This window comes from Anas platyrhynchos, chromosome 5, assembly GCF_047663525.1.
Source record: "Anas platyrhynchos isolate ZD024472 breed Pekin duck chromosome 5, IASCAAS_PekinDuck_T2T, whole genome shotgun sequence".
Taxonomy (NCBI): domain Eukaryota; kingdom Metazoa; phylum Chordata; class Aves; order Anseriformes; family Anatidae; genus Anas; species Anas platyrhynchos.
The window spans coordinates 15,705,891-15,718,634 of NC_092591.1; the positions used below are offsets into that span (position 1 = coordinate 15,705,891).

Consider the following 12,744-nt stretch of genomic DNA (forward strand, 5'->3'; position numbering starts at 1 on the left):
GCAGTAATGGGGCAGCAGCTGCACTGACTGGCAATGTCTCCCAAGGGTGGTAAAGCCACATTGCCAGCTGCTGTTATTCGCTAATGAAACCTAGAGACCATCACCACTTACATACACTCTGCTCCCCTGAAAAGAAGCCCCCAGACCAGTAAATATGGAGTCAAAAAGGGAGTATGGTAAGGCAGAAGGGCTTTATAAATCTTTTTTTTTTTTTTTCTCCTGTTTTGAAATCCTGACAAGAGGAGCTATGTGTCTGGCAGCACCCCTGTCCTGTTTGCTGTCCCCCTGAGACCAGGCTGGGAAAGGCAGGCAGGCAGGCAGGCTGCACTTCTTGGGGAGCTGCACTGGGACCTTTGTCCCCAGGAGCCAGACCCAGGCTACTATGGGTGGCCTTCACGTGAATTCACCATGTTCTTCTCCAGCCACAAAGGACACAGCTATCCCACCAGACCCACGCAGAAGGCTTGTCACAGGAATTCACAAGCATGGGCACAGCAGGAGATGTGTTCCCTGTCACTCAGAACCCCACCATCCAGCAATATTGGCTTGGACAATTAATCTCAATGAACTGTCCATAATATCTATGCCATTACTGCTTGCTGTGCATCCTCACTGGTAATTTTTATTTGAAGTAATTAATGATTAACGGGGGCACTCCGCTTAATCCTGTTTAATGGTACTGAAGGGAGCAAGGAGCAGACAAGATCAGATGAACTCATCAAGGTCCTCTTTGTAGCACTGTAAGTACCCTTTCAACTTTTTCTTGGATCACTTGGACACATCAGTTTGGGGGATTATGTTGTTGCCCAGGAAGGAGGGCTTTTCACATGTAAACAGAGCGGTGTGTCTGTTATGCAAAAATTCAAAACATGTCAAAAAACAGCAAGAACTGTCTGCTAACAAAGAAGACACTTTAAGTAATCAAATAATAATAAAAATAAAATAATTATTCTGGAAACAAAAAATATCTATAACGAGATTTCACTGCCACAGTGACTCAATTTTATCCTTGAGAAAATTGTATAAGCATTTTGTAATTTGTCTCCTAAAAGTATGATCTGTGTTTATATTACATTTTTGTTTAACATATATGTAATTACCTATTTATTTGATTAAAAGAGAAAGACTAGTAGTGCTGCAATAGCCATCCTGCAGTATCAAGAGTAAATCCAGCTTCCACCATTTTCTCTGGGGAAAAGGTCAAAAACTTCCAGTTATTTGCAATTTGAAATTAACAAACCAGCAAACCAAAAAACAGTTTTATACTATTTTTTTTTTAAACTTGTTATCATGAACAACATTGCATCTTTTGAGAGAGTGCTCAGTAATTCACATAGTTACCACACATTCTTTCTGGGGATCACTGGCATCAGGAAAGTGAAACAAAAGTGAGATTTTTGAGAACAGGCATGTTCTGAGAATCTCATTTTACATGGCTGGAGCACACAAGGATGAAGAAATTAATTTCCCTGCCATATTCGGTGTCTATCTCTTTTCCAGGAAGGGTTAAAAGGAAAATGAAGCCCACCTTCTCCTTGTGTTTATTACTGGCTGGTTTGTATGCTGCTGCCCAGTGTCATCAGCACCCTCACTACCGCAATAAGCAGGATGATCCTAAAGGAGCATATTACCCAGGTCACAGTTCTCATGGGGAAGGAGCTTATCCAGATAAAAACAAAACTTTTGTCAAAATAGCTCCCAGCAATGCTGATTTTGCATTTTCATTTTACAAGCTGGTTGCATCCGAGGCAACTGATCAAAATATTTTCTTTTCACCCATAAGCATCTCTGCTTCCTTTGCAATGCTGGCACTGGGTGCCAAGTCAGCAACGCTGACGCAGATTCTGGAAGGGCTTGCCTTTAACCTGAAAAAGACTCAGGAGCAGGAAATACATGAAGGTTTTTGCCAGCTTCTCCACATGCTGAACCGTTCAGATGGTGATCTCCAGCTGAGCCTGGGCAATGTCCTTTTTATAGAAGACATGTTAAAACCACTACAGAAGTTCTTGGATGATGTCAAAAGCTTTTATGAGTCTGAAGTCTTTTCTACTGACTTTAACAACTCCTCTAGTGCAGAGAACCAGATCAACAGTTATATTGAGGAAAAGACAAATGGGAAAATTTTTAAATTAGTGGAAAATCTTGATCCTCTCACTGCAATGGTTCTTGTTAACTATGTCTTCTTTAAAGGTAAGAAATATCAAAGGGTGCTAAGGTTGTAACTTAGATGCTTACTGCTTATTACAGGAAATGAAAATCAAAAAGAAAGAAATTATAGTTTCTAGTAAAAGGGTGTTTTTGTTGTTTTTTTGTTTTTGTTTTTGTTTTGCTTGTTTTATTTGTTTTTGTTTTGTTTTGTTTTGTTTTTTAGTTGAAGGAACCCATGTTCACTATCTGGAAATTATTCCTATAAAATCCTGTACATGTGTAGTCAGCATGAATGTCTGTGTTCTCACTTGGTTGAGTAAAAGACTGGATTTTTTTAACAAACATATTTGCTGTGCTTGGTAAATTCTTTAACGTTTTGATAGACTCATGTTCTAATGAAAGATGATGTTTTCAGTATTACCCATAATTGCTTTTAAGCACCTTGGAAATAAAAGCTGTGATACTGGAACACCTAAGGGTGCAGTAACATGAATAAATAAATAAATAGGTTTGCTCTAACCAAAGGAAGACTGTGAGACTAGATCCTGTTTTATTCATAGTGACCATTCCTCTTTGTATTTCTCTGAATTATTTTTCTTTTTGTCATAAGCCCATTGGGAGAAACCCTTCAGTGCTTTATATACACAACAAGAGGATTTTTTTGTGGATGAGAAAACAACTGTAAAAGTTGACATGATGTATCGGAAGGGTTACTACAGAAATTACTTTGATGAAGTGCTGTCCTGTTGGCTGGTTCAGATACCTTACAATGGAAATGTTGCAGCATTATTTGTTTTGCCTGATGAAGGGAAGATGAAACAGGTGGAAGATGCTCTCTTGAAAAGGACCATGTCCAAATGGGTAAAGTTCCTCCAAGACAGGTAAGAGATTTTGCTAGGGTGAGATGTGACCATGTTATATCAGTAATGTAACCATGTATACATTAGTAATGTTTGTCTCACCAAGACAAAACATTAAAGGGCAGGTTATATTCTTGAACTCTGTTCACTTATTGGTCCCTCTCTGTGCATGACTTCCCTTTTCTTAGTTGAAAAATGAAAAACAGTTCTGGGTAGTGAAAAACAAGTTGCTTAGCACCAAGTTGACAAAGTTAATAGGCACTTATCTCATATGGGCAATGTGAAACTAAAATGGAATTTTATTGTTTGTTTTTTTTTTTATTATTATTATTATTATTATTATTATTATTATTATTATCTTTATTTCTGAAGTGGGCATTGGGGTGTTGAGAGCCAGGTGGTATCTGCAGTATTGTGTGTAAAAGGAAATTTTAATCATTCACCATTACTGAAGCTGTTTTTGTGGTGGCCTAGGCCCTGTTCTGTGTTCAAACAGCCTTAAGTATAAGGTATAACTAGCTATAATCTTTTGAGGAACACCTGCTTCCTAGTGAGGCTCTGTTTGTAGCAGAATTGATGGGGCTGTATCGCACTGGGCAACTCTTTGAAACCCACTGTGAAAGTGGAGGTTAATATGGGCTTATACTGCTCCAACACTTTACATTACATGGATATACTGTCCAGAAGTGTTATTTGAACCCTGATACTGCTTTTAGTTTAACTTATAACATTTAGAAAAATAAATGAGAATTGTCACTAAAGTGAAGCTATTGAAGAGCATTACCTAGTTGAAAATTTGTCTTTATGTATGTTATTTTTTACAGAAAAATACATTTGCACATACCAAAATTTTCTATTTCTGGTACCTATGATGTGAAAAAGATAGTCAAACAAATGGGTATGACTGATATATTTACTGAACATGCTGATCTGTCAGGAATTACTGAGGAGCCTGGACTGATGCTTTCAAAAGTAAGTCAGCACATGAAACACAGTGACCACATGATTTGCCTGTTCCTGGGTATTGTCATTAATATTATATGAAAAGATTATCCCAGTTTCTCTGAAGCAAAATTTAGTCATCAACAGCCACTAGTGTGGAGGCAAGGGAAGACATACCATTGCTAAAACTGAAGCCACACTTGCACAGAAGGGGTTATGCACACATGGCTCAAGGATGAGGAAGAAGACTTACATATCATTAGATGTTCTTTTGGCTACCAAAAAAAAAAAAATTATCTAAAGGTAGCATGTTAACTTTGGTAAAATATCCTCTTACTCCCCTTAGAGACGGTAAAAAGCTATTATTCCTGCCCTTCTTGTGCTCCCAAAAAGTTATTTTTTTCAACTAGATGATAGGGTAGATTCCTGATAACACATGAAGCTGCCAAACGCAAAACAAATCTAGGCTAAATTACCATGTTTCTTTACTACCCAAACTTCTTGTCATCAGTCATCTTGAGTGCTCTTTGGCTGTCCGCTGCTCAAGGGTTGCTCTCTGCACATACAGCTAACAGAGGCTACCAGGGGTGGTATTACAGTTGATGGTGCTGTGGTGAGAAGGGCAGGGCTGGTGATGGCCTTCCCCAGGCTGGTGCTGCTGGGTTTCAATCCAGGCAGGGTTCTCTGGCAAGACTAAAGAGGGTGGAGGCCTGGCTCCCCTCCTGCTGCCATTCCCAACCCTAACCCCCACCCTGGCCCTGGTGGGGCTTCCCTTCCCCCATCCCATGGTGCCTAGGGTGGGTCTCAGCTGCCACATGCGTGCTTGGAGAGCTGGCCCAGGTCTCCAGAGGAGTTGCTCTCCTCTTTCCAGCTTGTCATCTGGAGGTTGTTTTGCTCTGTGTCCTTGCAGGTGATCCACAGAGCTGTGCTAAGTGTTCATGAGAATGGCACTGAAGCAGCGGGAGCCACAGTGAAGGAGATCACCTGGAGATCTGGCGATTTTCCCCGTCCACCTCGAATCAAATTCAATAGGCCCTTTCTCCTGACAATTGTGGATAAGTATACCCGCACCGTCCTCTTCATAGGGAAAATTGTAAACCCTCTGAAAAGTAACTGATTGGCCAGAGGACGTGCACTTTTGCACATTGCTGGCTAATTCCTGTGATACAGTAAAACATTTCTGTACACCACTGTGTACTAGTGCTTGTTTTACAACTATTATCATTATGTACATTTCTAATCCCTTAAAAGACAAAAACTATTTTTACCTTGTCCAAAAGACACTGGTATTTCTCCCCTGCCTACCACTGTGTACAGCTTGTAGTATTGATGAAGTACAAGTCCCCTTTCCACCTTTTTTGTAAGAAGCCCTTCCTGACATGCTGCAGTGGGGTATGTAAGGTGGGCTGAAGTCCCTTGGATGATGTAGCTATTGCTGTACACTCAGATTGTGTGTGTGGAAGGTCAGGAGAAGGGAAATGGGGAAAAGGAAATGGGAGGTGTAAGTCCTGTCAGCTTAACCCACCAACCTTTGATAACTGATTTAAATGCAGATTTCCTCAATATTGTTTTTTTTTTGTTTTTTTTTTTTTTTTTTAATGGAATGAGGTTGCAAGATCACTTACTGGGACATTGGAATACGCTATGATGCAAAGGGTTGGCCAGGGTGGTTGTTTTAGCTTGCTTCCCTGTCTCCTTTGTGGAAGCCTTCCTCATGCAGACAAGAAAGTTGGTTTGTTTTACTGGGGTATTGCCCTGAGATAAAATAAATGGTGGGGCAGTCTGTGTCATAGCACTAGTTTTCTTTTTATGGATTTATTGTTACTGTAATTTCTCATTTCTCCTACTGATGCTGCCTTCACTGTCATGCTTTCCAGCTAGATATGGCAGATTGTGGTAGAGGAGGAATGAAAAATTGTAACTACAGAAAAATTTTATTTTCTCACTGGGAAGAGTAAAGCTTTCCTAGGTTCTGTTAACCTCCATTAAGCTCAGAAAGCTATCATAGACACACATGCAAAATGCAGGTAATATTTGATAAGTCACTTTCTAAGCATTAACAGTGGATTACTGTATAGAATAAAGACATACAGTTATTTGAAATTTGTCATTTTTCATTCAAAGATGCATCAGCCTAATTTATTGCTATTGTATTATGTTGCTTTATAGTGATTCTTGGTCAATAGAATTTTAACATACCAGATATGCCAGGTAGTTGTGTGATTATGAAATGAAGGAAACACAAAGCAGTAAATATTTAAATTATTTTATTTTTTACCTTTTAAAATTAGCATCTTTAACACATCCTATTAAAATAAGAAAGCGAATAGAAGCACTTAAATTACAGATTGATTATATCTTTTGCTATAGAATAACTCAAACTGGTAAAGATAATAAATAATAATAAATAAATAAATAAAATACAAATGACAAATTTTTAGACTTTAGTCTCTTAAAATGTCTGTGACAAAAATAAAAATTATAATATTTCTAAAACATGGTTATCCTGGTTGAAGATCTTTATTTTCTCTGACATTAAATTAACGCTATCAGTGTTAGTAATTTGTAGGTGTAGGTATGCTGATAAGGAATAGAAAAGTCTTTTCCATGTCAGCCGAGCAACATTTGATGTTCACACTCAAAATTCTTTTCAAAATCATGTAAACAATGCTAAAACTTCCTTTCTGATAGCTGTATTTGGTCTATTCAATACTTAGTGAAAGCTGTTGGCTTCAGACTACTAGACATATATACATGTAAGTACTTAATCTTGGTATAACATGCATAAAGAAATTCTAGAGAAGATCACTTAAAAGTTCTTGGCAAATCTTAGGGCTAATTCAGGACAACATGCTGAAGTCCAGCTTTGCAATGACAAATAACTCCATAGGCAAATATCAAGAGACACTATGTTTGTTGTTCCTTGTGGACCCCAGATCAATAGTGTCTATTTGCTATCATTGAAAAAAAAAATAAATCAAAATGATATTTTTCCAGTCAGATTTTATTTGAGAAGCAGTCTTGATGCTTAACCTACTTAAATGTTATTGAGGAAAACTCAAGCTGCATGTGGGAGAATGAGCTGTTTTTCTTTGCCATTTAGGTATTAAAAGACACTACAAGATATATTGTGAAACTCTAATAGAGTGGGACCTTTCCCTACATTATTTTCCCAAAGGAAGCATAAAGAATAAGTAGGATGCTTAATTAGAATTTGCATAGAACTATGCTTATATAACATAAATTGTATATTTTATTGAATTCAGAAAACTGTTAAATTCCCCTCCTCCAATAAAAGTGCAATCTTGAAATATGTATAACTTATTCCCCCCCACCAAAAAAAAAAGTTCTTAAACAATTGTATGCCATTCACTATGTCATATCTTTCACTAAGTGATTAAATTTTGCATTAAAATATAGGGGCTAGAGGCAAGGGTGTTTGTGTTTTCATCCCTGCTATTCTCATTGTTATAAACCTTCCTTTAATTTTAACTACAGTTTGCTTCTGGACAATTTAAACCCTTCCGTTTCTTATTCCACTCTTGTTTGTCAGCTGAAATACCTCTTCTTTTGCAGATGTTACCTTCTCTGTATATACAGATTTAATTTTTATCTTCCCTCAGCCTATGCTTTTTACCAGTCCTGGCTCTTTTTCATCTTCTCATTGCCTGCCTGTTCCTAATATCATCTTTTTACACCTGTTCCAGCTATAATGTACCTTCCTTGAAGAAAAGACCAGAATGTTCTGACAATTTCATATAATGTCTTCAAGACTTACAGCTCTCCAGTATGTCCAAGCAGTGTGTTTTCCACTTCAAAACTATTTAATATTTATGAGCTACTTATCCTTTTATTAGAATCCTTAAGGCAATTTAAAACACCTTCTGTCCACATGCACTGGATTGTCTTATTTATACTCTGAGTTTAGTCCCTGGCTTTCTAGAAGTATTAGGTCAGCTTTCAAGATCAGATAAAATGTAGCCAGGATCCAAGCCCTGAATAAAAGCATACCTTGATCATTCTTTATACTTGGGAAACCTTGTCTAAAAATTAAATAAGACTGTGAATTTTAGACCGTCTATCATTAGAACTCTCTGCAATACTAAATTATCACTGATTTAATTGGATATCCAAAAAGTATCATGAAATTGCTGTAGGTAGCAAATCATCTTCAGATAGGAGTAGGAGCTGTATACAGGTGTATTCCTTGGTTCCCTGTTTCCTCAAAGATGAGGAAATTACTCTTACTGGAAATATGCAGAAGATGGCATATTTGAGTGTTAAATAATGAGTTAAATAAAGAATTGAATAAAAGCCCCCAAAACTGTCAGCCTTGAGGTTGTTACAAATTCAGACTAGTCATGTTTTGTTCAGAGAAGTGATTCTTCTTTCAGTCAACTATTTCTTTCCTTCTTCTTTTATGGATTTTTTTGTTGTTGCTGATTTGTCTGCTGACTGAATATCATGATCAAGAAGTTTCAGTGCAAGAGGGGGAAGACTTTTATTTGAGCTACTTAAGAACTTCTGCTGTTCTGTGCTAGTGCTGTTTCATACCACTTAAATGCCATGACATTCCTTGAGGATGGAGCTGGTTTGATGGACCATCTAAGGGACAAAGTGCAAGGGACATTCTCTAACCCAGCTTACTCTGAAGCCTGCATACAAATCTGATGGGGAAGCACACAAAACCATGTGTGTGCCAGAGCCTTAGCCTCAGTGATGTGTATGTGGACTCTCAGAGAAAATTGTGATTGTATGACTTTGTAGTCTCCTCTAAAGGCTATTTTGGGTTAACAGTCATAGAAGAATGCCAGTCCAGCAGAAGCCTTGGTGCAGCACACACTGAATGGCTCTTTGAAATAAGAAGAGGAAGGAAAGCACTGTGGGAATAGCAATAAAGAGTGTATTTGCAGTTTTGTCATAACTAGTAAAGAGTTACCTACAAAAGTGAAGCAAAATACAAAAAGATAAATAAGGAGCTCAAAAAAAAAGGATTAATCCATGGTAGAGATGCATTTAACCTTTACCCACAAAATACATTAAATTAAAAGGGATTTGGAAGAAAACCAACAGAAATTGTGAGTAGTTCTAAAGGTCATAAAAGAAGAAAAAAACAACTAGAAGAAAAGTGTGGGGGCAGAGAGGGTAATAACATACTTGAAGTAAATCGAGGAAAATAACATATTTCAAACAGCCAGTGGTTAGTGCCAATGCACAGGTCTCTTTTCCCAGTGCTGTGTGGCATCAGCTAGGAAGAAACTAAAGGCATGTAACATAGCCAACAGCCTTAAAGGTCAGGGTCTGAAAAGCAAATTGCATATTCCACTGGAAAGACTGATTAATGCTGTGGTAAATGTAAGCACAAATAGGAACCCATATTTTGATAATGATAGAAGGCAGAGACTGCTTAAAGAAATTCCTGTCAAAGCTGAGGTGCATACAATGTCAGTGTATCCTCATCAGACAGGAGATATCGCAGAATCATACCACAGTTAAGGTTCTTTACAAGTTAATCCCCTTTGTAGTTGTAACAGTCACATCTTGTTAGTGTTGTTTTGATCCTGAATATTATATTCCTGTACAGCATGGTACTGTTCTTTCTGCAAATCATTCTCAGGACACAATAACAAAGTAAAAAATTAGCAAGGTTTATGAAGTTCTGGCATGAATGGACCCTATGATACTTCAGGGATGGTGGGGTAGGAGTCTTTGCTTAATGCTAGCATGTCTTTCTTGGTGTTAATCATTGATCAGCACACCCACAGCATCTTCTTTTTGGGGAAAAAAATCATCCCTGTGAAAAAATAATTTGTTGGTACCAGTCATGTCCCAGCCTCATCTCTTGGGGGTGTCTGATTTCTCTAAGTCAGATATCACATATTGCATTATATATTCGGAGAGTCTAGCAACTGTCATTGTAACTAACAGTCATTCCTAGGCAATATATGTGAATTTCTCAGCTTTCAAAGAACCTGGTGATTTTTCACTGCTGGGAAATCAGTGGCTGCTAAGAAACAGCAAAAGCCAGAACAAAACAAATGATGCACTTCACAGAAACGTTTCCAACCCCTTTGAATGGAGATTCATAATGTTAACTCAGTAATTCTTCTGTACATTAGAATCTTGGCTTATACTCTGTCATCTGGCCAGGAGAAAAAATATCTGTAGGGCAGGATGGAAGGTCTGTGGTTATTTGACTCCTGCAAATCCTTGGCAAAGAGTTGTATGTCTTTTCTTCAATTACAACATTTTAGTCTTTTTTGTCTTACTTATTTCACGATATTTTTTCTCTGCATATGAAGACAGTAGAGTGTTATGATAATTCTATGTTGATGCACACAGACAATCACTTGAAGTACTGTTGTGTTTCACTCCTAAAATCTAATTTGAAACTTCTTCTTTCCTGTGCATGCTGAAGTTTACCTGGTCCAATGCTGTCTGCAACTTTCTGCCAAACAAAGATTCGCAAGATGTTTTCCTGAAGATCAGTTTGATTTCCATGAACTGCTTCCTGATTATGTCCTCTGAGGCTGGTTACAGAGCTTTCAGCTCTTCCTACTTCACCTTTCCAGGAACACCAACATGCTTCAATGTCCAAAAATCTGAGATCACTATAAACCGGAAACCATTTTAGGTCAGAAACAATTTCTGTCACAAATCAATTCAGTCTGTACAGAAAGAGGGTTTACACTGTCCATCAGAAACGTATGGCTCCATGAACAAATCATGTTTCAGCTGAGGCTGTTGGCTTTCCATTACATTCCTCACGTCTCTTATTCTTTCTGGATAGCTGGCTTTGACATTTATTATGAGATTTCACCAGTTTAAGCGGACCTGAATTTTTTTGTTAGGAGTTAAGTGAAAAATATGTCACAGACTATTATCACAGTATCTTCAACTGTATGCAAACCACTAGATGCTTGTATTTAAAAAATAATAATAAAAAAAAAAAAATAGGGGGGAGGGGGAGAGACTTTTCTCAGAAGCTGATATACAACCTCCAGGATTCTTTTTGCCTTCTTATTCTGTATGGAGTTCAAGCAAGACAGCAAAGAGTAGAAGAGGGCATAACAATTGTGCTAGAGCCCATGTTATCTGTGTTACTTGGGGTACAGTTTCCTAACAGTTTCCTATTTCCCCTTTGTAGAGGGGTGATTTTGACAATAGTGTTAAGGAAAATAACCTTTCTGCAGAACATGAACCAGGAAACTGTCTGCTCTTTTGGAATTGTTAGTAAATAGACATGCTCTTTGAGTTTCTGTGAAGAAGCATGCCATGTCTTGAAGAGCACAGCTCTTACATGAAAAAAGGCTGAAGTCTATTGTTTACTTTTGGGATTTTTGCCAGGTTTACAGCAGTACAAGGGAGCAGGTAGAAGGGAGAGGGGGATTACCATGATGTCCAAGATGTCCATGTGGTGCTGTGAGGAGCAGAGACACAAGATGAGATTCCTCTTGCAGTTTCTGTGAGGTAGGGAAGCAAGAGCAGCCAGCAGTACGCCAGAGCTAATTAGCTCATCTGCCTGGGCAGGCCAGTGTGCAACATAGACTTTAAGTATTCTAATGTTTGATTGGAACTTAATTTGTAAATGTTAGAGCTTTTGGCATAAATAAGACAAAAAAAAAAAAAAATGATGCCAAAGAAAAAGAAATCAAAGGAAATGATTGCCAGGAAAAAGACTTAACATTGCACTTTTCACCCCAACCAGTTAGATGTTATTTAGTCACACGGTACATGTTCAGATCAGTTGCCTCCTGTTTGATCCCCAGGTAACATAGGTGCCATATTCAGCCTGTCATATTCCTACTGACCCAGGCTCCTGCCCAGCAATTACACGGGGACAAGGAGAGTGCCATGAGATGATTCTCCTTGACACAGGCTTGCTCTGGCTGAGACTCTCACTTGCAAGTGCAGTGGTGCTGTTGCTTCTCTACTGCTTGGATTGCAAAAGTTGGCTTGGGTTTGACCCTCATGCTGGATATATAAGGCCTTTAAAGCATTACAGCTTGGGAATGTTCAGAATAAAGATTCTGACCCTTCTGTTAACTGTCTAGGATTTCTAATTCTATGTCATTTTTATATGACACTTTTGTTTGCATTGTCTTTTATTTGCATACTGTATGGCATATTTAATGTTTTGGTTTTAAGAGGTTTTAATCTAGCTTTTGTATATCCTTGAGTCTCTGGGGCAAGCTTCCTGAACTTCTTTCTCCAAGGCAAGCTCATGCATAGGAACTGGCAGCTGATGTGTCATAATTGCTTCTTGCTCCTTCTTCCTTATTTTGGAATTAAGCGGAGGAGTGCACTGTGTGGGGTGAGGGTGTGGGGTGTGTCTTCTGCACCAAGTTGTGCTGCAGTTATAGAGCACTGCAGCAAATGAAGTTTCTCTTCTGAGACATATTTATAGCTGTTCTATCTGCCAGCAATTGCCACCTCAGCATCTGCTCAAGGCCTGTTCTCTGCCAGGCTTGAAGAGGTGGTAGTTACCTCTCTTTGACTTTGTAGATCTGGTACAGTGGAGTTAGACACAGTGTTTAATTTAGACTCATTTGCATCCAACTCATTCAGTGAAGTCCTATGAATTATAAATGAAACTCAGAGCTATTCCAATCTCAGATGACTCACATTTTGGCCAGTTTTTGGGTAGTATAACATGTGGAGGTTGCCTACAGCAATAATTCACTTTCTGCACTAAAAAGAAATGAAGAAAAATAGAAGGACAAAAACACAATTGGGTAAACACACAAAGTTTTAATACTAGCTTCTCTTCTAAAAACATTCCTTTCTGTAGTTG

General features: G+C 38.2%; 1 protein-coding gene across 3 annotated transcripts; it reads left to right on the forward strand.

Moving 5' to 3' along the window:
• Positions 1-463: 463 nt before the first annotated feature.
• LOC101790996 (alpha-1-antitrypsin) lies at positions 464-12,001 on the forward strand. Of its 3 annotated transcripts, XM_027458293.3 has the most exons (6): positions 464-740; positions 1,501-2,190; positions 2,759-3,029; positions 3,833-3,980; positions 4,861-5,005; positions 10,374-12,001. In XM_027458293.3, exons 2-6 carry the CDS (start codon positions 1,518-1,520, stop codon positions 10,430-10,432), a joined length of 1,296 nt encoding a protein of 431 aa, XP_027314094.1. In that variant the 5' UTR covers positions 464-740; positions 1,501-1,517; the 3' UTR covers positions 10,433-12,001. The 3 variants fall into 3 exon arrangements, with proteins under 3 accessions (XP_027314094.1, XP_071894449.1, XP_071894448.1); XM_072038348.1 differs by lacking the exon at positions 10,374-12,001 and having other exon boundaries at positions 467-740; positions 4,861-5,137; XM_072038347.1 differs by lacking the exons at positions 464-740; positions 10,374-12,001 and having other exon boundaries at positions 1,437-2,190; positions 4,861-5,137.
• The last annotated feature ends 743 nt before the right edge of the window (positions 12,002-12,744 follow it).